The sequence below is a fragment of the Cimex lectularius genome, unplaced genomic scaffold (assembly GCF_000648675.2).
Source record: "Cimex lectularius strain Harlan isolate CLEC.00 unplaced genomic scaffold, Clec_2.1 scaffold15, whole genome shotgun sequence".
Lineage (NCBI taxonomy): Eukaryota > Metazoa > Arthropoda > Insecta > Hemiptera > Cimicidae > Cimex > Cimex lectularius.
In genome coordinates, this window is record NW_019392667.1 from 931732 (window position 1) to 959712 (window position 27981).

General features: G+C 31.2%; 3 protein-coding genes and 1 long non-coding RNA gene across 7 annotated transcripts; 3 read left to right on the top strand and 1 right to left on the bottom strand.

The window, feature by feature from the left end:
• The first annotated feature begins 200 nt into the window (after nt 1-200).
• On the top strand, nt 201-1132 carry LOC106673890. Its single transcript, XR_001341439.2, has 3 exons — nt 201-704; nt 764-950; nt 1015-1132. It is a non-coding gene; the product is annotated as an uncharacterized LOC106673890 (long non-coding RNA).
• Nucleotides 1123-14184, bottom strand: LOC106673889 (proton-coupled amino acid transporter 1). 2 transcript variants are annotated; one of them, XM_014406267.2, is made up of 10 exons: nt 13951-14184; nt 13743-13845; nt 6972-7122; nt 6783-6907; nt 6463-6547; nt 6128-6400; nt 5893-6071; nt 5654-5826; nt 3808-3970; nt 1123-1715 (listed from the first exon to the last, which is right to left on the bottom strand). In XM_014406267.2, exons 1-10 carry the CDS (start codon nt 14042-14044, stop codon nt 1604-1606), a joined length of 1458 nt encoding a protein of 485 aa, XP_014261753.1. In that variant the 5' UTR covers nt 14045-14184; the 3' UTR covers nt 1123-1603. The 2 variants fall into 2 exon arrangements, with proteins under 2 accessions (XP_014261753.1, XP_014261754.1); XM_014406268.2 differs by lacking the exons at nt 13743-13845; nt 13951-14184 and adding an exon at nt 10513-10987.
• A 3129-nt stretch (nt 14185-17313) lies between these two features.
• Nucleotides 17314-20845, top strand: LOC106673816 (titin-like). Of its 2 annotated transcripts, XM_014406110.2 has the most exons (10): nt 17314-17546; nt 17769-17887; nt 17968-18226; nt 18538-18927; nt 18987-19376; nt 19438-19707; nt 19803-20092; nt 20170-20290; nt 20343-20530; nt 20592-20845. In XM_014406110.2, exons 1-10 carry the CDS (start codon nt 17474-17476, stop codon nt 20655-20657), a joined length of 2166 nt encoding a protein of 721 aa, XP_014261596.1. In that variant the 5' UTR covers nt 17314-17473; the 3' UTR covers nt 20658-20845. The 2 variants fall into 2 exon arrangements, with proteins under 2 accessions (XP_014261596.1, XP_014261597.1); XM_014406111.2 differs by lacking the exons at nt 20343-20530; nt 20592-20845 and having other exon boundaries at nt 20160-20290.
• A 1712-nt stretch (nt 20846-22557) lies between these two features.
• LOC106673817 (proton-coupled amino acid transporter 4) lies at nt 22558-27538 on the top strand. Of its 2 annotated transcripts, XM_014406112.1 has the most exons (10): nt 22558-22740; nt 23061-23315; nt 23392-23542; nt 23599-23723; nt 25639-25723; nt 25785-26057; nt 26520-26698; nt 26761-26945; nt 27034-27217; nt 27278-27538. In XM_014406112.1, coding segments are annotated over exons 1-10 (1566 nt in total). In that variant the 5' UTR covers nt 22558-22738; the 3' UTR covers nt 27405-27538. The 2 variants fall into 2 exon arrangements, with proteins under 2 accessions (XP_014261598.1, XP_014261599.1); XM_014406113.1 differs by lacking the exon at nt 22558-22740 and having other exon boundaries at nt 23061-23328.
• Nucleotides 27539-27981: the final 443 nt, after the last annotated feature.

Sequence of the window (27981 nt, forward strand, 5' to 3'; positions counted from 1 at the left end):
TATAAATTGTTTTAAATAATATCTTAAAAAATAAAGTTTGTGTGTGAAAACTAACATTTTCCTCTTACTAATTACAAAAATGTTTTCAAAAAATGTTAAATTGATTAATGGATAAAATCATTTGAAAAAGTTTAATGTGAAAATTGTATTTTGTTCAATTTATTCAATTAGAATCAAATTTAACATGTTTGAAAACATTATGGGGGGTGAAGATAGTCGCTTCCATGTAGTGCCTCCTGGACAGGTTGTACGAATGGAAAGAAACTTTCCGACACGTTTCGCTACAACCTGACTAAACGACTATCAAGTTTAACATCCATAAATGTGACATTATCGTGCCTAGATTGACACAAAAACGAACCGGATTTGACATTATATTAGGCAATGTTGCCTTGTTCAGTACCTGTGCCTGAAAGTGTCCATGCATTCCAGAGTGTCTTTTTTTTATAAGCGTGTACATAATTTTTTTTATTGGAGCAAATGTGTTTGGCACTTTCATCAAGCTTTAAAAGACAAGCTTGATGTACCTGTTAAACGAGCTCAAGACGATTAAGAAGAGTTTAGTTTTCGGCTTGTACCATCACCAAGTGTTTTTCAAATCAACAGGGAAGGTTTGAAAAACACATTTAGGAAAGTGGTTCAAGATGAAAAGTAAATTCTTTCACCCCACAGGCATTCTAAGGAACTTTCCTGAGAAAACAACAGTGAGTAATTAAAACTAATATATTAATTTCATTATTAATTTACATGTTAATAATTTCAGCATTAAAGAATGCCAGACGCAAGACGAAGGTCTTAACGGTTAACCGACCGACTCCTTGAAGATGACAAAAATTGACGTACATCAACCTTTTACATAACTTTAACCGTGAAAAAGGTTGAAGTACATAATATCACAGAAATGACGGAAAAATTGTGTGAATTTTAAATGTTTTTTGAAAGACAAAGAAGTGAGTATGCCTAATAAAAAAAACTTTCTGTAAACTTAAAATTAAAATGTATTATTACTTTCAGGTCTTCCGAATTAACACCGAATCACTGAAGGCCTTCAAGATCTAAAGTGAGAAGTTTTAAGGGGTGTTATAACATCTTTTATAATGAGGAAGATAATAAACCACACAATTTAAAAGAATTCTTTGTATTTTTTTTTTTAAATAGACTTACCAAAAAACCATACAATTATAGACTAATTACCTGTCAAAATTAGTTAAGACTTTGCTTTTTCAATCAAAGGAATATTAATAATTTTTCTACAACTGCAATGCGTTGAGAATACTTTTGACTTATGTTCTAAATTATCTCTTTTCACAAATTCAAATACTGCGATACTTTTTTACATACTTTTGTAAAAAAATTTTAAATAATATTTGTTTTATTATAAAATAATGTTTACATTCATCCGACATATTTGAAAATAATCCTAATTGTAATTAAAGATTTTTTTTTACAAATTCGAGTCCATTACACTTCGAATAAAAATCAAATTTCGATATTCTACTTATACAATTTTGTCAATTAAAAAAATATTTGTTTATTTCAGTTGAGTTGGAATGACAGATCTTATAATACAAAATTAAATTCCGAAGTGGCGTCTAGCAATTAGCTAGTGTGTGGTCGGTATTGTGAAAGCATCGATGATCGCTGTCAAGCTGTAGTATGTCCCAAGTATGAACCCAATAAAAGCAACAATCAATGTTATGACATCCAGCAACAATCTGTAAGAAAATTTTAATTACATATAATATAAAATATAAATCATCACATTCCACACATCAAACATTTCTACATAGTCTAATTCTTCAACAATTTGGCTTTCCTTTCCTTAATTATCCTCGCCTAATCCTGAAAGAATAATCAGGTCGAACCATTACCAATTTTTTCACATTGTCGGCTTCTTTCGCCTCAAAGAAGCTCTGAAGAAAGACTCCTCATAGAAAAATGTATTTCTATCCCAACTTCCTTCCCCACCCCTTCAAGATCCAACATTTATATACATAAAACATCAATATCTCACTGGCACTCTCAACACGACACACAAGAATGGCACAATTACACAGAAGAAAAACCCTTTGAGTGAGTAGAAATACTTTGATTGAATATAAAATTTCTACTATTGTATAAATTCTGTTTTTTCACATCCTACATGTATTTGTAAAATTTAAACCATGTTTATAAACCCCAGGCCCTGAAGATGATCTCAATAAAGATCGAAACATTGGCACGATAAAGAAAATGTTTTTCTAAAACATACGTCACACCAGACCGCATCTCACAATCTCCTCTTCCTGGTAGCATCTGCCCAGAATTTCTTCTGTCTGTACTCCTATCTGGGGCATGTGCCTGCTTAAGTGGCAGTGCCCTGTCAGGGGTCCAACCAGAATCCTGGTTCAGTTGCAATTGCCTTCCAGTAATTATTTTGTATTATAATTATTTTTGCGGATGGTCCTATGAATTTCTTCACAGACCTCATACCTGTTGTATTATACCATCAGGTTTTGGACTCATTAAGGATCCATTTTAAGATGTTTCTTCTTTTGTGGCAGGATGCTAAGCCACAGTAGGGTTCAGGACCCAGAGTCCATGTTGGCCACCCTTTTGGCCAACATGTCAATCTTTTCATTGCCTCTATGTCCCGAGTGCCCAAGGACCCATGCCAGGGTCAGGTCATTAATGTTGCTGACTTCCGTCAAGGCCTCCATGCAGTTCCAAACACTCTTTGCCTTTGCTTCGCATGAGGCTAGGACCCTTAGTGCTGCCTGACCGTCAGAGAAAGTGGCTATTATACATTCTTCCGGGAATGTATTCCTAGCCTTTTTATTTCTCTGGCACATTGTTCTTTGTTGATTTCAGACTGGAAATCTGTACTATTTTACCTAGGTTTTCCATCAGTTCGATCTTTGGGTTCATCCCGAAGACTCCTGTACCCTAGTCGGTTTTAGAGCCAACAGTATACCAGTAGAAGTTTCTCTTGAAATCCACATACTAGACTAAACAGACATTGCAAAACACTCTCACGACTTCTAGACAAACAATCAAAACTGAAAGACTGATATGCGAGACGATAATTAAATCTATTTGGACATACGGCATTGAACTGTGGGTTTCATCAAAACATTTTAACTATAGTACTAATCAAATTTTCCCAATCCGAACTCATCTGAAAACAATAAACACCCCCTTCTACATATCTAACAACACATCCTCAAGATGTTAAAATTCCATTTGGTAAAAGATGTCACAATCCCGATGCGTAAAATTCCACAACTCCCTTTTATTACCAATCAACCCCAATCCCAACCCCCACCTAACATACCAAACTATCTCCAATAATCCTCAGGAGATAAAATAACAGTGACCTCGTGACCTGTTGGGCAGTGAGACATAACACGTAGACTCACTAGAAGTGTTGTCTGGGTGATACATATCAACAATTTTACTTGTATTATTTTAAAAAAACTTTGTAAAAAGAAAAAGCTTTATCTTAATGGTCCAATTACAAGAGAGAATTATTCAATTAAAACATATCAATTTTGTCTAAAGATAGTCTAATACAGATGTGCGTAATAAATATTTCAATTATCGAAAAAAAAAAAAAAATGTCTGCGAGTAATTTGTTGGGTGGAAAATAAAAAAAATGCTGAAACATTTCTCACCAAGCAATGTTGCGAGGATAGACAGACCAAAATGATTAGTAATTACAATATAGATTACAAAATATTTCTTTTAAAATAAATTATCAATCAAGCAAGGTTGAACGATGTAATAAAATTATTAGAACAAATTATATTTTAACATAAAAGAAAATACCTCAGAATATTATCACTTGTCTTTAACGGGCCCTCTTCGGGTGGGCACGTTCTTATGGCAATATCACACAAAGCTGGGTAGACCAATGCAAGAGCGGTACTGCTGACAGCACCTACCAACGATATGAAAAGACCAAGCTGAGGTACTACAGCGGCAAGGACAACTAAAAAACAACATAATTATTTATTATGCTATTGCTCAAATATTATTTCTTATTCTTATGGTTTTCTAGATATATATCTATATCTTATACATAGTTATCTGTATACATATCTATATGTTATTTCTTATTATTATTATTCTTATGGTATTGTTGTTTCGGTTTGGACAGGGGAATGTCATAAAAAACAAATAAAAACTGTACTAAATTCTTTAATAAAAATTATATTAAAAAAATCCTTTCTATATAGTACAGGATTTATTTTATAACGAGATAAAAGTTTTGAGTTTAGACCAGTTATTTTCTAAAAACTTTTGTATTTTTGTAAATATTATTTAAAGGAGTGGTCAAGAATGAAGTATTTTAGAAAAACACCTTATTAATTTTTTTTACCGATGTCTCAACCTTTATTCGGCTCACTTTCAGGACATGGGTGAATTACAAAACATATGTTGATTGGAAAAATACATTAAAGAGGTAAATATAAATTTGGAACCAAGTATTTCAGTTTATTTTTGATTCAACAAATTGGTTGTAGTTGACTAGATTTAATGTTATCTAAAATTAACTTTAGTTTATACTACATTTTTTCTTCAAATTGCACACACAGATTTTTGTTATGTAATAAGATCAATTATTAAAGCTTAACTAGCCTTGAAGAATTTAAGTAATTGATTGTTTCTAAAATTTTACAAACCAGAGATATATTGTATGATTAAAATTCTGAGAAATGATGTATGATGGAGTAGTGCGATGTTCAATCCTTTTTTAAAAAAGATAGTTCCTATTAAGTTGTTTTTCAACGATCCAGATTTCAAGCCTGTTAGCTCATCATCAGGTTGAAGGATTTCTACAACCACGTCAAAAGTGTACTTTTGCAATTTATGTCAAGAGACGTAGTTGTAAAAATCCTTCAACCTGATGATGAGCTAAGGGCTCGAAATCCGTGTCGTTGGAAAACAACATATTGTGAGTAGGAACTATCTTTTTTTAAAAAGGATTAAAATTTTGAGTGTTTTATGTTTAATTAAATAATTTTTCCCAAAATGTTTTTATGAGGGTTCGCAACAGCAGTCATTCCCATAAGACATATGGGGTGTCGGTATTTTTGAAAAAAGCCCATTTGTAAGTATGTCGGGTTTGAATGCCGGGCCACTTGATTCGAGTCTAGGACCTTTAGTAATGATCATCTTGTCAATGCCTAAACCATTGCGGCCACCGATGCTCCTTTTGATAAAATAATTATGTTTAAACAGTAAAAAATCATAAATAAGTTATTGTGTTTTAGCTTGGGGTTTTTGTTTTATTTTATTTTACTTTCTTTTTGTAATTCAACATATACTAGAATTTCAATTAATTATTCTTTTTATGTAAGGTTTTGGTTGAGATGAAAAAGTTAGTGTCATGACCGGGATTCGAACCCACAACCTTCGGCTCAATATGCCGCTGCTCTAAAACCCCTTCAGCTATCGTGAACAACGGCTCACTGAGTTTCATTATTTAATATGTCATATCATTATTGACTTACTGAAGGCAGGCATTTTCTTGGTTCATACTTACACTTTACTTGTTTTCCATTATGATACGTTTCCCTTGTAAGCAATGAAAAAGGATAACAAAATTTTTTTTTCTATTCTAATCACTTTTTACGGTCGGTTTAAAAAATGTAAAATTCAAATGGCTTACATGTTAGCAAAACAAGAAGAGACCTCAGGATGATTTCACCGCATATCGGCTTCTTGAACGGTCCCCAAGAGTCATCAATCTCACACCAAAGGAGATCAGCGGCGATGTAGAACTGTAAAGCATACGAAAACACTATACCGAGTGCGACGGCTATCTGGACACCTTCTGTCAAACTGTCAAAAAGAAACAAAAATGACAATATTTTCAGATTTTTAAATTAAGATCAAATAATTGCTTACGGCGAATCGATTGGAAGATTAAGTGACACGCTTCCTCTAACTTCTTCACCATATTTTAAGTATCCAATGAATCCCATTGAAATAAGAATCAGCATTACAATGAACATTCCAATATTTAGTACTCCAAAAGGTGAACTGAACTTCTTTTGGTTCCTCATTTCGTTTTGAAGGGGAATGACCTAAAAAAACAAGGCAAATTGATTCTGATTTTACACGCGTACAACATCCAACTTACTAGACTTATTCCTTCAAAAGCATAAATGGTTGTGCCAAAGAACAAAGGCAAGGAGTACCAGTCGGCTACAGCCTGTCTTGAAGATATTGATGGGAGATCGGTGGATGACAAATACAATGTCAGCACAATCCCGCTTAACAGGAAAACATTCGATAAAAGCGATATGGGGGTGAGGAACTTTAATGTGCGTATCAGACATGAAAGGAGAACGGGTACAAACATTATTGCCATGTAGAACCGAACATCATAATCAATTCCATGTGTAATTAAAACCTGAAAAAAAAAATAGAAACAAATCAATATTTCATTACAATTATAATAATGAAACAAGTTACTTTTTTTGCAGTTGAAGATACAAATACAAAATAAACACAACAAAAACCAAGCTGTGTGATAACTATGAACACTTTGACAGATATCCTAAAAAAATATTAACATAAAATAAACGTATGATTTACAGAATAAATAATAAACAGTGAAATGTTTTAATTTATATTATTAGGAACGAGAAGAAGGAAAAGAAAACGTGAAGCAGTGATGCATGAAATGAGGACTGAGGTCATTTGTTACATAAAAACTGTTTTTAACTTCCTCGATATTAATGAAGCAAATATTTTGAAGAATTCTATCGAAACATTTTCATAAAACTAAACACCTGACTGCATGTGTCCATCTTTTAAATGATTTTGGACCGCACTCGAAGCAGAGCTCAACGGTCTCAGCGAACGACGGGTCGACAATAAGTTTCTTCTTCTCTCTAATATAATGTGCAGAATTCAACTGGGAAAACAAAAAGGATAAATTGAATTTTGATCTTTTTAAACCTTACAGGAAAGGGATTTACCAAAAGGTGGTTGCTGTAAATGCATATTGCTCCTAATATCACAGTAAGGATTGGTGCAAGTAGAAGGCCGGCATGCTTAAAAGCATCACCCATGGCAAAAAGCCCAGCTCCAATGTTGCCTTTAAGTAAATGAATCAATGTTTCTAAAAACCTGAAATGCACAGTGCAGTTTAATACAAATTACATGCATTTCGTTTGTTTTAATTAAATTGTGAGATTTCTCCGTATGCTCTGTGGGGTGATGAACCTGTAATTTGACTGTTTCTGAAAATTTTGGACTGCCTATCCTTACTGGGTTGGTCTGAGCATTTGGCATTTCAAACTCACAACTGACACAATTTATTTTTAACCACTTTATGCTGAACACGAATTAATAAATTGAAAGATATTTTAGATTATTAGATAGATGATCATTGATTAACGGTTGTAAACATAAATAATAACACCCAATAACCATTTACAACAGAAATACTGAAGATGACAAAATGATGAAACAAGTCTGACAAACCAGCTTGACGAATATAAACAGACCAAAATGATCGAGAACAATCAAATTACAAATTTTCATTAAATTACATTTCTTATTGAAACGTGAAAAACTATTAACACTATTAGTAATATTTTAACATTCCAATAAAATCTTAACCATTTACAATAAATACATTTATGTAGTGAAATATTATTGTGTGATAACCTGAAGCTTGATTGACAATGCATATTAAAAAAAATAAAAAGTTAAAATTTGTGAACTGGGTAACTTCTGTTCTGAACCTCACAAAAAATTGGACTGGAACAAATAAAAAATGGAGAAATGTTGGTACAAAAAGACGCCAAAATTGAGCGCCTAAGACAAAAAGAAGTTGGAAGGAACTTCCAGGAAACTCCACGTAGAAGAAAAAAGTACAAGAAAGGTGAATGTGTGTTTCCATATCATACTGGAGAGTTCTAAAAAATTATCAATAAACAATAAATTTAAAAAAAGTTTAACTTTTTGTAAAATTTCTAAAAAAATTTAAAAAAGTTTAAAGAAAAAACATTTGGTAGAGAAAAGAAGTAAAAAGAATATGAAAATAATGAAAATTATACTCCATACTTCTTAAAACTAAAAAAGCTAATGCAACATTTAAAAAAAAATTGATCCGATAACTTTTTGAAAACAATATGAGATGCAGAAAAAAATCTTATAAGAAAATAATTGTTTGATCTTGTCTGTCATTAAGGAAAGTTCTTTTAAAAAGTAAAGTCCTGTTACTTAGGCGTTTGTTTAAAAAATTCTAAGTTGTTTACCAACTTTATTATTCCATTTAAAAAGTACTCAGAGAAAAATGTAATTTTATGTCTGAAAAAGTGTCTTTCTTCCTAAACTTCTGTTCTGAAGTTCACAAAACATTGGACTTGGATAAAAAATGGAGAAATCTTGACCCAAAAAGGCACCATAAATGATAGGAAGTTAATGGATATGCACGAGAAAGAAATGAGATTTCACATAGTGCTGGAAAGTTCTAAAAAAATTATCAATAAATAATAGATTAAGAATTTATTTGTATTATCCCTAAGAAATTAAAAAATCGTTCAAAGAATAAATATTTCGAAGAGAAAAGAAGTAAAAAGAATAGGAAAATATCCCAACTATTGATGGCCTTATGTTACAAGAATAATTTACTTCTGAAGCTTTGAAAGCTAATTGCAATCATTTATTGGAAAAATGGTTATTTTTGAAAAACCACGTTGGATGCAGAAAAGCCTGAAGAATCTTGTAAGAAAATGCTTTTTGATCTGCCCTGTTCTGTAAGAAAGTTCTTTTACTACTACTTCTTTTACTAAGCCCTGTTACTTAGGAGTCACATACACTGTTCTTTCTTCCAAAAAAAAATTAATTAATTTAAAAAAAGTTTATTCTCTTTTTTAAAGGTATCTTAAATATTCCTTCAAAAATCTGCTGTGTTCAAATAAGTTATAACATTAAAAAAAAAAGTGATTTCAGGCATTTCTGCAATTCAGGGATTGACTGCTTATATTGCCCTTGAATATGATGTAAAAGAATTGTATATGATAATCAGTGGAAAATAAACCAATGTAACATGTCATCCACAACAACCGAAACGGTAGTTGGACAATTAAGCCCTCTTGCATGACAGAAATTACTTGCACAGTTGACTCTTGATAATTTGAAGGGACCTCAAAAATAATTCGGAATCAAGAGGAAAGAAAAAAATAAGAGTTGATACGCATTTTTAGAAGTTATTACTCAAATTGTACATATATATACTATCGGAAAGGTTGACAAAATGGAAATAGATCAACTATACAACTGAACAATGTTATACATTATTAAAAAAAATTTTGAAATGGTTTTTGTTTCACTGTAGCCTGGCGTCCTTTGTATAAAGCGCTGAGAACACACTGAACATAACAATCTAGAGAAAATTCAAAGAAACTTTAAGCTGTAAGGGAATAAACATGTGCAATTTTAGAAGAATATTACAAAGAAAAAGTCTGAATTGTAAAGAAGGGAAGAGGCTCTTTTTCTCCATGATATGAAAAATATTTAATTAATTGTTAGTTTATCTATTTTTTAACCCCAATACTACTGAAACAATTTTTTTGAACTTGAACTAAAGAAAACAATTAAAAACCAAATACTAAGTTGAAAAATACTATAAGCATTATTTTTACATTTACTTATTAGCATATAAAATCTCTGATTGTTGAATTTTTTTTTCAAAATCAATAAATAAATATTAGATTTTATATTAAAATATATGTGTAAATTATTTCTCAATTAGTCAAAAAAAGTATAATTTCAAATACTCCAAGTTTATAAAGATTTCAGGTAGTAGATTTTAGCCAAATACACAGTGCATTACATCCTTTATTCTCTCAGCCCCAGTCATCCCCAGGTAGCCTCCCCTGGAATTCCCATTATCTAGACTACCCCATAAATCGTCCAATACACCTGAAGTTTCCACATAAAAAATGTGAAACCACAAAAAGGCAAGCATTACTTAGTTTTGCCCTAAATACTTCATGATTATTTAGTTTTAGTTAGCCTAGATCACATTGCTTTAAATGTCATTATTTTTTTAAATTATGAGATAATTTATAACAATGATATTTTTCTTATTTTAACTATTTAGCTTGTCTGTTTTGGTTTATTGACAATTTGACTTCAATTCTAAAATTTATGTTTAGATTATTGAATATTTATGTTTAATTTTTCCTATGTGTATTTAACATCCATCCATGGTTTTATCTTTTTTTTAATCAAGAAAACTTTTGGTAACTTTGATATATTTAGTTTAACCTGAAAATATTTTTTTAAAGTTTTAAAAATATAAAAAATTAAATTGCATGTCTGTAAGAGTTGGAAGAGAACAGTATTTGCAATTCTGTAGAAAAAGGTGTTAATTTTTAGGAAAGATAAGATTCCATACACCTCTAACAGTTGGCTGTTATGTCATACCTATTAAACTTGAATTTTATGTAAAATATATTATTGTACAATAATAACTTTTTAAAAAAAGCTTAAAAAGTAGCATACCCATTGAGTGGTTTTCCAGGTTTCTCACTAGTTAAATGCATAGTTGGTTCTTGTTTTCTTGCAAACAATATCACTCCTAGTAAATAGTGTGTTTAAAACTAATTCAATTTTTCATCCTGAACTTAATGTATTTTGTCCAGGACAGACTGATCATGCTGTCTAGTGCTTGATATGCAATTTCATGTGAGCATTAACTATTTTGACTGACAGACAACCCTGAGCCTGAGTGACAGCAGACTGCCCACTCCTTTTGCCTAGCTCAGCCCCTCCACTTCCAAAACAGCAAAATAGTTTCTACAGAAAAGAAGAGGAAATTGAAGATTACTTAAAACCCCAGACCAACTATCTCTTCCGATTGACAACTCTTATTCAATTTAAACTCTGTAGTGATCCGATCATCGTTTTAACAAACTTTTATCCCACTAAATATCTCTGATTGTAAAGAAAGTAATAAATATTCTCAACAAAAGATTTCAAAACTCTATTTAAATTATTTTTTATGCAGACTCAAATACGAAAAAACAGTGACACTGATTGATTAAAAATTTAGTAAGAGGTAGAATATTTCAGATGAAGCAATTATTGAGCCAATAATCATTGACCAAGATAATTATGATAGTTCAATTTTTATCTGATTAGTTGTTATAAAAAAAATAAACAAAATTAATCTAGATCATTGAATTTTTTAATTGTAATTTTTTCAATGATGTTTGTTTTGCAATAATCTAATTTATTAACTATATCATGGTTTAAGAGCAAACAAGACCAAAAAAAATGCTTCGATTAAAACAAGTAGTTTTAGCTTAAATGAAATTTTAAATTTAGAAAAAAAGACATTTTTTTAATTTGAAACTTTTTCTTCTTAAACTGTATGTTATATTTGTAATTCTTTAGCCATAAGGACAAAAAAACATTTACTTAATGATTCTCAAAATTGATTGATAATATTCAGAAAAAAGTACACTTTAATGCGAGAAAATCTCTAAAAAATCGACTAGGAATTGAAAAAACTGGAGAAATCCTGACCCGAAAAGGGCACTAAAATCAAGCACTGAACCCAAACTGAAGTTGGACGCTATGCACAAGAAACCTGAATGCATGCTTTCACATAAGGCTGGAAAGTTCTAAAAAAAATCAATAAATTATAAATTTAAAAAAAATTTAATTTTTTGTAATATCCTCAATAAATTCAAAAATAGTCAAAAGAAAAATCTTTTGATGAGAAAAGAAGTAAAAAGAAATTGAAAATGAACAAACTGTTGATACAGTTTATACTTGTATTGAAGATTTTAAAGCTAATTTCAATAATTGAGCGCCAAAGACAAGAAAGTTGGATGATATGTATAAATAACTTGAAGGTGCATTTTCATATAGTACTGAAGAGTTCTAAAAAAATTAGCAATAAATAATAAATTAAACGAATGTTTAATGTTTTGTAATATCCCTAAGAAATTCAAAAATAGTCTAAAGAAACAATATTTCACAGAGAAAAGAAGTAAAATGAATTAAAAAAAAGACCAAAATGTTGGTACTCCTTATACATGCTCCTTCTGAAACTACTAATTTCAACAGTTAAAAAAAATAATCCATTGATCTGAATATTTATTGAAAACATTATTAGATGCAGAAAAGTCTAAAGAAGCTCGAAAGAAATTTTTTTTAAACCTCATCTGCCCTTAAAGAAGCTGTTTTAATAAATAAAGTAGTTACATATACTGTTCTTTCTTCAATAAAACAAAATCCTTCTCAGATATTTACTTCATTAATTTTTATTAAAATAACATTTTATTCAAAAAGTAATCAAAGAAAAATTCAATTTTATGAATGAAAATGTGATTTTTCAAAGTACAAAAAAACTAAAAAGCCTTAATTCATGAACTGTTCTGAAGAGCTCACAAAATTGGACTTGGATAAAAAATGTAGAAGGCCTGACCCAAAATACACCAAAATGGGGAACAAAAGGAAGTTGCGGTTAGGCCTGAGAAAGCTAAATGTGCATTATCAATAGTGCTGGAAAGTTCTAAAAAATTATTAATAAATAATAAATTAAATGAATAAGTAAAGTAATCCTTTATTTATTTTGTAAAATCCCTAAGAAATTCAAAAATCAACGAAATAATATATCATTTCAATATATACTGAAGAGAATTTTTTTATTGTTTTCTAACTTGAACTTGCAATTGAACTTAGACTGAATAAAAAATGCAAGATTTCTTAGCCAAGAAATTGTCAAAAGGGTATGAAACTCAACCATGAAATACAAAAGGAAAATGGCAGATATGTACAAGAAACCTGAGGGGTTATAAAAAAAATCAATAAATGAAACTAATAGATTTTAATTTTGGTAATATTTTAAGAAATTTTAAAAGAGCTTAAAGAAAAAAATATTTTGATGAGAAAATAAGTAAAAAGAATATGGAAATGTTCAAACTTGTACTTTTTATACTTGCTTATTTCAAAGCTATGAAAGCCAACTACATTAAATTTTCAAAAAATATTTCCATTTCTCTGATTCTTTTTTAACAACATCAATAGACATAGATACAGAACAGCCTGAATCTTAGAAGCAAATAATTTTTAAGTCCTGTATGCCTTAAAGAAAGTAATTTGAACAAGTAAACTAAGTCCCGATACCCAGGAGCTACACTGTTTTTTCTTCTAGACACAGAAAAGATTATACTTACTAAAATTAATAGCTATTTTTTGTTCTGGGTTAGTAATATAAGTAGTATAAATATTATGGTATTTTTCTGTTAGTATATGCAGTAATATATATGTTTGCACACCAGTACATGATGGAAAATTTTAAAAAATCCGTGTGTAACGAAATCACACTGTTTATGTTAGTTTTAATTGAAAATATTGAAGTTTTTCAGTTGTTTTTGTTTGACTTATGGGCTAGGTTCTAATTAGTTAATCACCATGATCAAATATTCATGAAGTAAGTGATGGAAATACCAGTTGACTACCGGCTTAAGAAAATATGCAATTATAAACAGTTCCAGAAGGTCATTCAGGATGTTTTTGGGGCTGTTAATTATGTCACATTTCTTTTTCTCTAGGAACCATGTGCATGCTTTAGAAATGTGTGTTTTTAAAAACTCTTTATTATTCGACGACTGAGTGTTATCTTGTATTATCATAAGATTATAGATCACGGTCAAGTGGAAAAATTTTTAAATTGTTTATTGGATTACAACAATTTTTGTTTGTTTTTGTTTTTTACTTACGATGTTGGATGTGAGATTTTTGATGTGTGTACATCATGAAAAGAACTCCGTTTTTGTTTTGTCACACTGGTCGCTTCTTCTTTCTCTTCCATCTTCTTTGGAGCTTCAAACATCACATAATGATCTCAAACAGTCGTACAATTTGAATTTTAAATATATTTCAAGTATGCTTTTTCGAGAAGGACTAAAAAAAAAGTGCACCACTTACCTATTTGAATTTGTTGGACAAGTCCATTTTCACCTTTGAAAAGAAGTGGCTCAGATGCCATTTCGACAACAGTTTTTTCATGTTTACTTTGCATTATTATCAAATTAATCTGACAGTTAATTAATTAAAATTTAAAAAATTAAATGTTATTTAAAACAGCGTTTCTTCGGGAATGAAATATTAAATCCAAATGTTCATACGCTAAAGGAAGGGGAAAGCTCACACCAATGAGAGATTTTGCACTATTCCCCACTATTATAAAAAATGTCATATTTCTTTATTGTTTTATTCAAGACACTGTTTACACTGGCTATCTAATTTTTTTTTAAAATGCTTTTTACCAAACAATAAATCTTACAAATGTAGTAAATTTTGATAAAAAATTCAATATGCAATACTACTTGAAAAGTTAAAATAAAATGGTTAAACTAATTTTATAAACCACTAGGATACTTTTTTTTAATACTTCCAAAATTAGTTAAAAACGACATATTTCTTCTTTTATAAATAGGTCACATAAATTTGTTATTTCTTGGCCGGCTCCAGGGTCAAGTATAATAAATAATGACTTGAGCACGGTGGCAAATATAACACAAAATATTTTATATTAATTTAAATTGACTGTTTGATACATGCCTAAACATTAAAATCATTAAAAATTCAATATAAATAAATAATTTAAAAAGTAATTGTGCTGAATATTTCTTTAGTTAGTTCATGTCTTGAAAATATGTGTATAACAATCAAACTAATAAACTTTATCATAAAAGATTAGGTTAATCATAAAATATATTTTTGAAGAGCTTTTAAATGTAATAGACCATTAAAATTTATTTGAAATAAAAATTTATTGATTTTAAAAAATAAGATATTTTATTTCATAGTGGCTTAGTGACTTTAGACTTCTTAAAATTAATTTGTATACAATTGTAAAAACAATGTAAAAACAATATTATTACTAAAGGCATGTTCTCATAATTAAAGTTTTGTTGTTCAAATCTAGTCGATAAACTAAAGCTGAACAAAATTTGTCATTAGAACCTTCTGCTCAAAATATAGTTACATCAATGAAAAACTGTTTATTACCTGTAATAAAAATAGAGTGGTGGACATACAGATTACTGAGATTTAGATAAGTGTCAATAAATAAACAAATGATGTATTCAGAGACTTTTTTTGTTTGAAACGTATAATTCTGCATATGTACATGGTTGTTTAATTTCCACGTATTGAATATTACTACATGTTTTATATTTTTTTTATTGTTGATTAATCAATAGACCATTATTATTTTTATTTAAAAGGCTTGCTTCTATTTCACTGATGGTGCTTGGAAACTTGTTTTAATGAGAGTACTTATCACATACCTCTGCCTTAGTTATAGTCAAATTTCTTAATGTATGAGTTGAAGGGTTTAAGTTGATCCTGAATAAAAAATTAGGAAAAGAGCCAGAGGTTAACAGACCTCTGGGAAGTGTAGAATCCATAAGCCTCAAGTTTGTCATCTTCCAAAGTAAGTCCTGGTTTTATTAAATGAAGATTTTTGAAAGGTGTCCTCCTTGCATCTAATCGATTTCGCAGCCTTGTTTATTGTCTTCTTCACAAGAACAATTCCTGTGACAAAAGTATTCAACCAATCTTTCTTTCTTCAGTCTTTTTGCTTGCTTAAATAGAGCATATTTGGGCACAGATAACTCGTTGATATAGATTTCACATCTTCTACCAGTACATTGTAATGTTTTTTCACAATCACAAGATCCCTCTTAATACAAGAGTGTATTAATTTTATTATTTTATAGGGAGGGTGGGGTTTTTTTTTAGCTTAAAACTATCTAACATCTTCAACACATTCGCACAAATAAATACATTCACCAATGCATTGCACTCAATCTGGCTAGTTGGTGGAGTAGTCGATATTCCTCTGTCTACCTACAGACAATAAAGCCTAAATTAGGGTCGATGGAGTAATTTTTAATTTGGTGAGGATGGCCTTTTTCTATGAGTCAAGTCTGAAGGATTTATTATTGCTTATTTGATGAAAAAATTAAGACTAACAAAAGTCAAAGGACTGGTCTGCAGGGGATAAACCATTAATGTGCCTACACTGGGTGGTCTGCCAGCTGCAGAAATGGATTTTCACAAAAATCACATGACGAAACAAATCTGACAGACAAACCTAACGAGGATTGTCAGACTAATATGATATGAAAGGATTAAATTACAACAAAAGTTCAATGATGAGAACATGCTTTATGTTACTGACATGAATCAGCAAACATGTGACTGCAAATAAATAAGACTATTTATTTAGAAATCGTGAGATGCGGTTTGGTGTGATGTAGGTTTCAGAAAAACATTTTTTTTATGTTTTTCTGAAACCTACATCACACCAGACCGCATCTCATGATTTCTAAATAAATATCGATTAACGGTCACTAATCACCACACAAAAATAAGAATGTACGTTTTTAAGTGCATAGAAATTAATATTTAACAAGCTAGTTTAAAAACAAATCAAGCAAACAGATAATCGTAAAATGTATTTTTGATTAGTTGATACTGTTAGTTTGGAAATTGTGCTGAATACATGCATAAACAATTATAATTAATTCTTAAATTTTACAAACACTTTTAATTCACATTGTAAATATTTTTGTGAAACATTTAAACAATTATAATTCTGTAGACCATAATAAAAATAAAAGAAAAATAATTATTATTTTACTACATATATCTTAGAGACTTTATCATTAGAATTCTTATAGATAGAAAAAAATGAATAAATAAATAAAAATAAGCTACAAAATAACAAAAAATTCCAGCAATTATAAAACTTTTGATTAGTTAATCATCAATTATATTTTTGATGATGTTAGTTTAATAAACTATATTATAAATAAAAATTCTTATATTTTATTGATGTTATCATTAGAATTTTTAGAACTTACTCTTGTATGGATCAAAGTTTGATGTAGTTTTTTATTATTATCACTAAACTAACACTGAAGAATTACTAAAATGTCAGAATGAAATATTCTGTGAACAAATAAGGGTGTAAATGAAAAGGTGAAAGTACTCATGTAATTAGTTTTCAAGGCAAATTATTTTAACAAACAAACTCATTTGTATTTCTTGGGCTTCTTTTCAGGAACTAGACAACCATCAAAATCATTTTCTTTTTATTGAAAATTTGATTCAATTTGAGTTTGAAGGTTATCTAGTTCCTGAAAATAAATGCAAAAAATATATAGTCAACAAGTGGAAAAGAAGAGTAAAAAACTCATTTGTGTTTTTATGTAGAATAAAATAAACAAACCTATGTTCACAATTATTTTCATTTTATTTATTTTAAATATGACATTTTGAATAAACAATTTTTTTTCATATGTTTCCATTCAATATCAGTCTAAAGTCTTACATTTTTATACATTAATTCTAAAATTATTTAGCCCGTTTTCAAAATTTACACACAAGGGTATGGAAAGGACAGAACTCTAATGACACAACAATTAGGGCCCCAATAATGCCACGGATCTTAAACCAAGTGAAAACTTTTATGCAGAAGACATTTCGAGTTAATAAAAAAAAAGTAAAAGGTAAGCAAGTCTACAAACTAGTATGTCCAAACGACAGATAAAACTGTATTCGCGTATACAGAAAACATTAGAAAAATGTATGAAGAGAGCGTTTATCCGGAGATAGACCTTAACAAGAAATGTCACTGTGGTTGAATTTATCCTTTAAACAAATCTTATCCACTTATATTAAGGACCTATAAAATATTAGAATTTAAAAATTTCTTAATTTTCGTTTTATAGTTGAGAAGACATTCCAGACAGAATCCGAGGAAAGTGATTTGGAGCTGAAAGAGACTCCATCCACGATGAAAGCTGACATTTTGATAGATAAGGCTCCAAAGTTCACCATTGAACTAAATGTCTGTAGTTATCCAATTGCAAAACAAAAAAGAAAAAAGTTCAGATTGTAGGTGTAATAAATATGTAATGTTTTTCCAAGGGTACAAGCATAACTGAGGAAGGAGGCTCGGCCTGCTTCGAGGCTCAGATCGAACCCTCAGATGATCCAACTTTAAACATAGAAGTGTACCATAACGGTGAGCCGATGGCTTCGACGCACCGTTCTCGCATAAGTTTTAATAGCGGGCATTTCTCACTCGAAATGAGCCATTGCTTGCTGACTGATTCCGGTGAATATTCAATCATTACAAGGAATGACTATGGCACGTCTGTCTCATCCTATCGGATAGATGTAAAAGGTAACGTATATAAGGGAACTTTTAAAAGTAAAGTAATTTCTGTCATACAGGAAGTCTTAACATCCCCGCACAATGAGTCAAATTACTTTAACATTCTTTTGTTTTCGAAATATAAATTAAAATTCCATGGGTTATGCAGAGGTTCGAATCCAGAACCACAAATGTCCAATCATGGTCCTCAAGTGTTCTTTTTTTTTAAACTATAACAATGTAATAGAAACCTAATAAAATAAAAAATACCTTATTTAAATTGTATTTAATATAGTTTATTTATTTAATTTTAGTTTTAATTAATAATTTATTTCATTTAGAAAAAAAAGAAAATGAAGGACAAAACTATGAGCAACTTGATATGAAATCAGAAACTTCCCAAGAGACTGAACAACCAAGCAGGCCACTTAATCAAATGAGCAAAATCCCAGTAATTACTCAATCTCTTAAGGATCTTGAAGAGATAGTAGAAGGCCAAACAGCACACTTTAGGTGCCAGGTGATGCCTATAGGAGACCCAAATTTGGTAATAGAATGGTTCAAAAATGGAAAACCAGTCCCACACAGTTATAGGATAACAAGGTGTCACAGTTTTGGTTATGTGACCCTACAAATTGGGCATGTAAGAAGTGACGACGAGGGACTTTATACTTGTCGAGCCTCAAATCCACACGGGGAGGTGTCGAGTGAGGCAAACTTGAAAATCATAAGTAAGACATTGTTCTTACAAATAATTTAATATTTTAATAACATGATTCTTTATTTCAAGAGAACCATTGGCTATTGGAGGGAACGTTTCATCCCCAAGCATTACCGCTTATTAACGCTTTGGAAGAGTTGAAACGACGAGGGAGTCACCCTGAACCAATATATGATATCCCCATCTTTGAGACACAACTGCAGAACGTAATCTGCCAAGAAGGGGATTCAGTCCAGTTCCAGTGTAAAGTACATCCGGCGAAAGATCCATCATTGAAAATTGAGTATTTTGTGAGAGGAAAACCGATTCCATTTGGTGCGAGATTTAAAGGCACTTCTGCTTTTGGTCTTATTTCATTTACGATAAACAACTGCCGACCAGATGACTCTGGTGAGTACATGGTCGTGGCTTCGACAAACAAAGGGAAATGTTCAACAGCTGCAGTGTTAAAATGCTCAGGTGTGTAACCATAAAACCATCCAAAAATCGCCTCAGAGTCACCATTCTTTTAATCTTGTAGAAAAAAGTGATATCAACGTTCAAACGCAACACCCACAAGGAATGGCAGGCTTGGAAAAAATCAAAGACATTGACAATAGAGCGAACTCAAAAGTAAATCAGCAGCATATGGCAAACATAGGTTTTCCAGCCCCAAAATGGGTTAAAATACTGCAGCCAGAAATCAGGCTTGAAGAATCACAACCTTTACGCCTTGAAGCAGTCGTGGCCCCAAAGCACGATCCAAATCTGCAGGTAGAATGGTCTTTAAATGGGAAATCATTAGAGCAAGGTATCTTTCTACAGCATTTAACAGTTAATTAGATTTACAATTAAAAATATTTTGAAGTATAATATTTCAAATTTTATAGCATATTTATGTTTTAGGTTCAAGATACAATATTACATCTGAATTTGGATCAGTCACTCTTCATCTGAATGCTATTTATGAGAGGGACCAAGGAATTTATACATGCAGGGCATGGAATAATGTTGGGCAGGCTTTTACATCCACCTCTGTGTTCTGCACGTCAAAGGAGGGCCTTGTTGTGGGCACACAACACCCAAAAGGAAAACAGGGTTATGAAAAAATTGAACAACTGGAAAGATCCCTGAAGAAGGACGGAGTGAAATCGTGCGATCCTGAATCAGGAAGTCCACCTATATTTGTAAAACAGGTTCACCTTCGTTCTTGTGTGTCATGATAACGTCTATTTAGTTGTAATTTGGGTTTTTAACAAACAGTTGTCAACAGTTTGAGGACATTGACAATCTCAATGAAGGAGAAACTGCACGTTTTGAGGCCACTTTAAAACCAGAAGGTGACCAGACAATGAAAGTGGAGTGGCTTTATAACGGAAGTGTACTCAACGCTAGTAAGTTGTGTTTTAACATTGCTTTAGGACCTGTTCAAAAATTGGATTTCAGGCCACAGAATAAAAACCGTCTATGCTTTTGGTTCTGTGGTATTGGAAATATTATCTTCGACAAAAGAAGACTCAGGAATTTACACATGTCGTGCAGTAAATATGTGGGGCCAGGCAGAGGTTAACGTTAGGCTGGATTGTGTTGAGAATCCAGCTGGACAAATGTCCCAGTTAAAGAGTAACGTAAAGGTAACAAAAAATAAATAGTTTTTAATGTAACAGAAGTAGAACTTTTTATTTTGCTTTTTAGGTGAGAAACAACTTAACAATCTTTTCAGTGAACAACAATGACAACCAAAGAAATATAGATGAATGAGAATCAGCTTTAGTGACCTCCCTCTGTGGCAGAAGGAGGCCGGGCATAAGTTCATATAGAGTTAAAAGATAAAATGTTGTCTTATCGATTATAATTCGCCAGTGGAAGAGTTTTGCCCAAAAAAGGAAATAAAATGATAGATTTCATTTTAACTCTTTTAGATGCAATAAATTGTAATAAATATAAAAGCAGTGTAATATTTTTTAATATGGTTAATAAAATAGTCAAATTACCTAATGGAATAGTACAGAGTATAATATTTTTGTGTTTAAAAAAAAGTACATCATAAATTCTCTTTTTCCATTCATGTATCAGCGACATAATCCAAAATGTATACTCGTTACATTCTAAAAATATATTTTTCATTATTTTGAACAAAACTGGATTCATCGAGAAGTACTAATGCTGTGAAATTTGTACTTGCAACAGGCCAAGTAATAAAAATCTAACTGGATCTTTTGAGATGAGATGATTTCAAAAGATTTAACCACAAAAAATTACTGATATTGCAAAAAAAAAATATATATATATATATAAAATAATAAACTAACAAAGAGAAATGTATACATAGATATTAAAATATTGATTAGTAAAGTCCCTGGACCCTTCTAGAAATCTATGAAGGAGAATCATCAGAGGATTTCAGTATGATTGAAACTTGAGCATGGGAAAGGAAATAACTGGCTGACAACTTCATCTTCTTTATTTGTTCCTATGGCTCAGGGATTTCACAGTAGGATCTGTTGCAGTGTTGTATCCAGGCTTTTTTCAAAACACTCCAAATAATAGGAAATCTTTATCAGACAAGGTAACCGATGACTCTGGATCTGGTCATTTCCTTGGAAAATATAAAAGATTGCTGAAGGAAGGAAACAACGTTGTACTTGACGGATGCTGAATGGAATAAAATTTATTATTACAATTGCTATTTTTTCTTGATTTTAAATTAAACAAATCTCTTTCTGGAATTCGCAGGTTTTTGCATCATCTGGTGCAAGTCACCCACCCCCAGCTCGCCTGCACCATTGGTCCATTCAAGTACCATCATCCCAGCTAGAGTCCGGTGGATTCAGGTATTATACTCAACAGCCTGATTCATTGTACTTGTGGTTAAAAAGCTGCACTCTACACACATGGAGAGTGAAGACCCTAAGCTGTTAGGGAGAGGATGAGGAGAATTCTTGGGAGCTGATTGATCCCGAGTTCCCTGAGTGTTTTCTTAGTACGCTCAGATATGCATTCTTGCATCTGTGAGGTCGAGTAAACTCCATTGCTGGCAGCAATTTATCCAGTTGGTGACATGTCAGAGCACCTCTGTGCTGGATCATCAAACTACATCTAATAAATTTGGTCTTCCTTATTGCTTCTCTCATCGAATTGGTCCTAAAGCATTGTTATATGCAGAAATGGTTGCTCACAGCGTTGCCAGTGAAATCTTATGATTTTTTTTGTTATATCCAAATTTCTGACCGTATTGCATGAAATTCAAAATAAATGTTCAAAAGTAAAAAAGTTTGAAAGAGAATAATTTTTGACATCAACATATGTTATTTGACATTTCATACTTTATAATTTTGTGAAAACATGAATTTTTACAAATTTATTCAACTAGAATTGGCATTTCCTAGTAAACCAGCCAGTAAATTTAGTTATTTAATTATAGTTTTAAATTTTAAGTTTAACTTGAAAGTTTGAAAAATAAAATGAAACAATTTAATTTAAAAAAAAAAGTTGCTTTAACAGCAGTATGAACACCTGAAATGTACTCTACACTGTAATACATCAAAAGTTTAATCTATCAGGAGATAGTCAATTATATACGCAATGCTCCATATAATATTGCAACAATTATTATTCTTTAAAAATGCAAATGACCAAACACACCTTTATTATTATATTTTGTTACACATTTGATGAGTTGAGTTTTATTGCAGATGTTTATAGTTTAAATTAGTATTATTAGTATTTCACATCAAAATCAGAAATGTAAAGTGTAGTTGATTTTAAACAAAAACAGTTCTTCTCATTTGTACAATTTGTCTAAATTTACTTTGTATTAAGAATACACAGAAACTTTAAAAATGTGAGTAATCTATCTGCAATAATTTTGTAATCCTGTTTGAACAGAAAAATCAGCAAATTTTGTATTAAATTATGCTCAGAAAAAAAGTGTGGTGTGGGACATTTTTATCATACGATCCTTGTGATAAGGATGGAGTATGAACATTGCCAATTGTATTTAAAATGTATGATTAAAATGTAGCGCAAAAAATGACATTGGCTTTACGGGGATTGAATTTCAGCAAAATGGCTCATCTTTAATCACTTCAAAGCTTTTCACACATTACTACTTACTTTTCGTTTTTCATTGGTATTTAATACATCTGCATTGAAAAATTACAGGTCGTCAAAACCCAAACAGGGTGTTATAAAAGACATCATGGACAAGGCAAAAGCAGAGCAGAAGGCAAAATTCGACCACTCAAAGTCTATGGAAAAGAAAGACAGAAATAGGAGTTTTAGTGAAAATGTAAAATCATCCCTTGTACCGTTATCTGATTTACACAGGAATTCTATTTCTGAAAGTGAAATAAAAACTGTCTCGTCTCGATATGGAGACTCGATAATGTCTATTAGATCAGTTACACATCCGACATCGTAGGTCCTTTTGGTATTTTTGCTTTTGACCTCATGAATAGAACAGTAGGAACATCACCTTTATTAATGTGTATAGCTACTTGGAAACAACGATCCACGTGTTGAAAGGAAATGTCGGAGCAGGCCTGCTAGCGATGGGAGATGTTCTTAAGAACAGTGGGATTTTATTTGGTCCTATCTTGTTGATCACTATGGGAATCATTTGCACATACTGCATTCATCTTCTGGTAACTCTACAAAAGTGTGCTCTACTTATAGAGGCCTATTAACAATGAAATTTCAGCTGGTTTGTGCGAATAAATGCGCAATCAAATGGCGACTGCCGGTAGACCCAACTTTTGCAGAGACTATTGAACTCAGCTTCAAACTAGGACCAAAGATATTTAAGCGAACGAGCCGGCTTGCAAAGTAATTACATTGGAAATTAGCTATACCATTTTAAGTATCCTTGCCATTTATTTGATAAATTAGAGTTTACTTTATTTAATAAGTGTGAGTCACCTAGAAAATTGTAACAATTTTCATGCAACTGGTGATTTCAGGTTATTCCTAAAAAAAAGTTCACAATTGCTTTTTGATTTTATGAAAATCACTAAATCTTTGGTAGAGCAGAATTAATAAACGAACTAACGTTTATAGTTTTCATAATTTGAGAATTTTTAAAACTTATTTGTCTATATTTTAATCATGTTTGGTTTACAAATTATTTCCTTCCATAAAAAACCTTGCACCATAGATAGTACTAATTTTCTTCTTAATCTACAGGTAAAATACTTCAGCAAGAATGAAAGATGATTATATGATAAAAAATAATAATGCGGTAACAATTAACTGTCAAATATTTAATTGTAGAGTACAAACAGTTGGCATCAGACAGAACAAGGTGTGGCTTGTCCATGAATATCAAAGATATTCTAAGACAGCAATGATGGCAAAAATTTGATTGGATGTCTGAGCATTTGATGACTTTCCACACGTGGTTTTTTCCTATCTAGAACAAATGTATTTATTTGCATGAGTGTTTGAGTGAATGGTTGGGTTTGTGGTGGAATACAGAATTCCAACAAACTAGGTTAGATCATACTGAGTGAATGTATTTATTAGCGTGATTGGTTGAGTGGGTCTGTGGTGCAATATACAGTTAAACATGGGCCTTCCCTTCTGTGGCACAGGAATCCACACTATCAATGAGCACCTCGGACAGAAGAATAAAAAGAAAATAAGGGAACAATGGAACTCATTCATTGGACACAACACAATCCAAGAATATACTAGCAAACTTTGGACGGAAACAGGTAACAGAAAGCATGAAGGAAGTAGGAAATGTGAATCCTAACAGGATTCTTAACAGGACGGTCCAAACTAAATGGACATCTGAAGAACATTGGCATAACCCAACAGAGCAAATGAAAATTCTGCAAAATAACAGAAAAAGGAGGAATTGTTTTGGGATGTATAATGTAACCACAGAAGATATTTAACCACTGAAACTGGACCTGCTAATCAAGTTCCTTGATGAACTAGAACTCGCCGGTGTGCTATAAGTACAGAACAAGGGAGCTCTTAAGGGTGCAGTATAATATACACCCCGACTAATACATTTACATCTACATCCCATGGACATATCTTTAGAGTTGTGGGCAAGATGTCAGCGTAAAACTTTGGTCCTTCAAAATTTCAGCGCTTCCAGTATACTTGCCAAACTTAGGTTAGGCTACAATGTAATATACATTTGGGTGTAGATGAGCTGAAGAATCTTTTCACCACGTGTGGAAGGACTAATTTAAATGGTAGAGTCCCAGAAGTTCCATCAAAAATGTAAAATTGTGAGGTCCTACTACTAGAGAGTTCTTTTTTGTTTTTGCCAGATTTTAAGTATGTAACTCTTTCCAAAGAAAAACAAAAAGAAAAAATAACTATTTGACTACATTCCACAGCATACTTGCTTAAATATTTCAAAAATCCACTAGAGAATTTTATCAATCAAGAAATATGAGGTAATAGTCTTAACAGCTAGCTTGTTAAAATTAATATATTTTAAAAAATCTTGTCATTTCTAAAGTATATATATGTATATACTTCCTCTTTTGACTATCCCCTTTTTTTTCTATATAAATCTCAATTTCAGTTAATAAAAAAATTATGGTTGACTATGCTTTTGATATGAATTTACATTATTAAATTTCTTGTCTTTTTTAAATAATTTTATTTTTTTAAATAGATTTACATAGTTTGGGAGCAAATAGTGATGATATATCCTACAATCATTAAAATTTAAAATACAAGCATTAATTACTTCTATTCAAAACCAAATATTTTACAGAAGTCTCCTCGTTTGTTCTTTGATTGGGACACAACTAGGGTTTTGCTCAGTGTATTACCTCATTATCGGAAAGGCTGTTGGTCGAGTTAGTACCCTATAAATTTTAACTCATATTTTAATTTATAAACCGAGGTTTGATGTTTTAGTATTTTCAACTTGCGGGAATTAATTACGACATAAGAATATATTTGAGCGTGATCTACCCAGTGATATTGGCAATGGTTCTTATAAGAAGTCTGAAGTTTCTAGCACCACTGTCTCTTATTGCAAACATTTTTATACTCTTAGCGGTCACAATGGTATTGATCGTAGCTTGCCAAGACTTGCCTAACATAACAGAGCGCGAGGTTCTCAGACCAGTAGAAAGGTGGCCGTTTGCTTTTGGAACAATTATTTTCGCCTACGAAGGTATCAACCTAGTAAGTGAAATGTGATTTTTGTTCAACATTTATGTTTAGAAGCATCATAAAATTCAGCTTAAAGGAAGCACAAAGACAACCATACTATTTAGAACTTGTCAAAAAAAAAAAAAATTGGTGAAACATTTTGAATCAGCACAGGGTCACATACTGAGTCTATATACATTGTTGAGTTTTGATGTATTTCAAAACATGTTGGCTTTGTGCCGTCTTCAGTAAGGAACTGTCTTGTTCTTCCTCACTGAAGATGGTGCAAAGCTGAAACACTTGAGTAACATCAACCACTTAAGTGTAGATGGATCCAGTGTTAGTTCATCACAAATTAATGTTGTTAATAGTTAATTACACATAAGAAATTTACAAAATCAAGTTTAGAAAACCAATTGAAAAAATAAAAAGTAATATGTAAAGATGATCATTCTTGCAACACAAAATGTAATTATAATTTTGTTCTTTTTGTAGGTTATTCCATTGAGGAATGAAATGAAAAAACCATCAACATTTCAAACATTATTTGGAGTTTTAAATGTATCGATGACATTGGTAATTCTGCTCTACACCACTTTTGGACTAATAAGTTATTGGAAATATGGGAATGACATTTTGGGTAATGTATCTACAAATCTTCCTGAAGGGCACTGGTAAATAATTATACTACACACCTACGAAATAAAATTATAAAATTGGAATGTAATACATACAGGACTACATTGATATCAGACGGCTCACTATCTGTGGCGCTACTTTTTTCTTATCCATTACAATTTCATGTAGCATTTAAAGTAATATATGAACTCCTAGTTGAAAAATTGGGTGCTTGGGTAGAGACCGGGAAAAGGATACTGATTTTAGAAATACTAGTACGTTTCTTCTTGGTAACATTAACATGTAAGTTATATACGTGTTTAAGTACATTTTCTGCAAATATTATTAGATGGAAAGTTATAACATGGTCATAATAAATATATATTTTTAGGCCTCTTTGCAATGTTTATTCCACACTTGTCTCTTGTTATATCATTGGTTGGGGCCATGTGCAGTTCGTGGCTTGCAATTTTACTTCCTGTTTTGGCACATATATCACTGTACTCACCCTGGAGTAAAAACCATAAAGAGAATAACGTCATTAGGGGCTCATACATTTGTAAACTGTGGTTTGGGTAAGTGATTTTTTTTTCTCCTTTATTTAATCTTGTTGGTGTAATAATTTTTTTCTTCAGATTATTCATAAATATAATCTGCTTATTTGTCGGCATTGCTGGCTTCATCTTGGGAACTTATGTGGCAACTGTAGACCTGATATCGAAGATAAATGAAGACTATATTGCTCGCCCACCCCATGTTTAACAAAAAGGCACATTCAAAACAATTTGGTTTTACCTTACTCTCATTTGTTCCACTTCAAGTAACATGCACTCATCGAAAATACACTAAATTACAAAATTGAATTATAACGTCAATTAAATTACATGCTTATTAAACTGCTTTACATATTCCAAAAATACTAAAAAATAAAAATAGCATTATATAATACATATTAAACACACTTGTAGAAATTAAGCTTAATACCATAATAACCTGTTGCGTTTCCATTTAAATTTGCTATTAAAACAATTCAATTTTTAAGTTTGTGGCTGGCCAAAAAACAAAAAATAATTAAAAAAAAAATAAAATAAAATAAAAATGTTAACATCTGAGTATCTAGGATGCAGTTGGTATATGCTTTTCTAAAAGGCTTTGCCACAGAATTTACTTAATTCAGAATAGGGCATACTTGGCTCTCATATAGACACAGTTTTAGATGAAGATCCATCTAGAATTTCTTAAATAATGGAAGGGTGTCTTGTCTATAGAGAGAAATAAGACCTATGATTTCCACTATGAGGTTATATGAACTTACAGGGTGCTGATGTTTTTGAAAAAA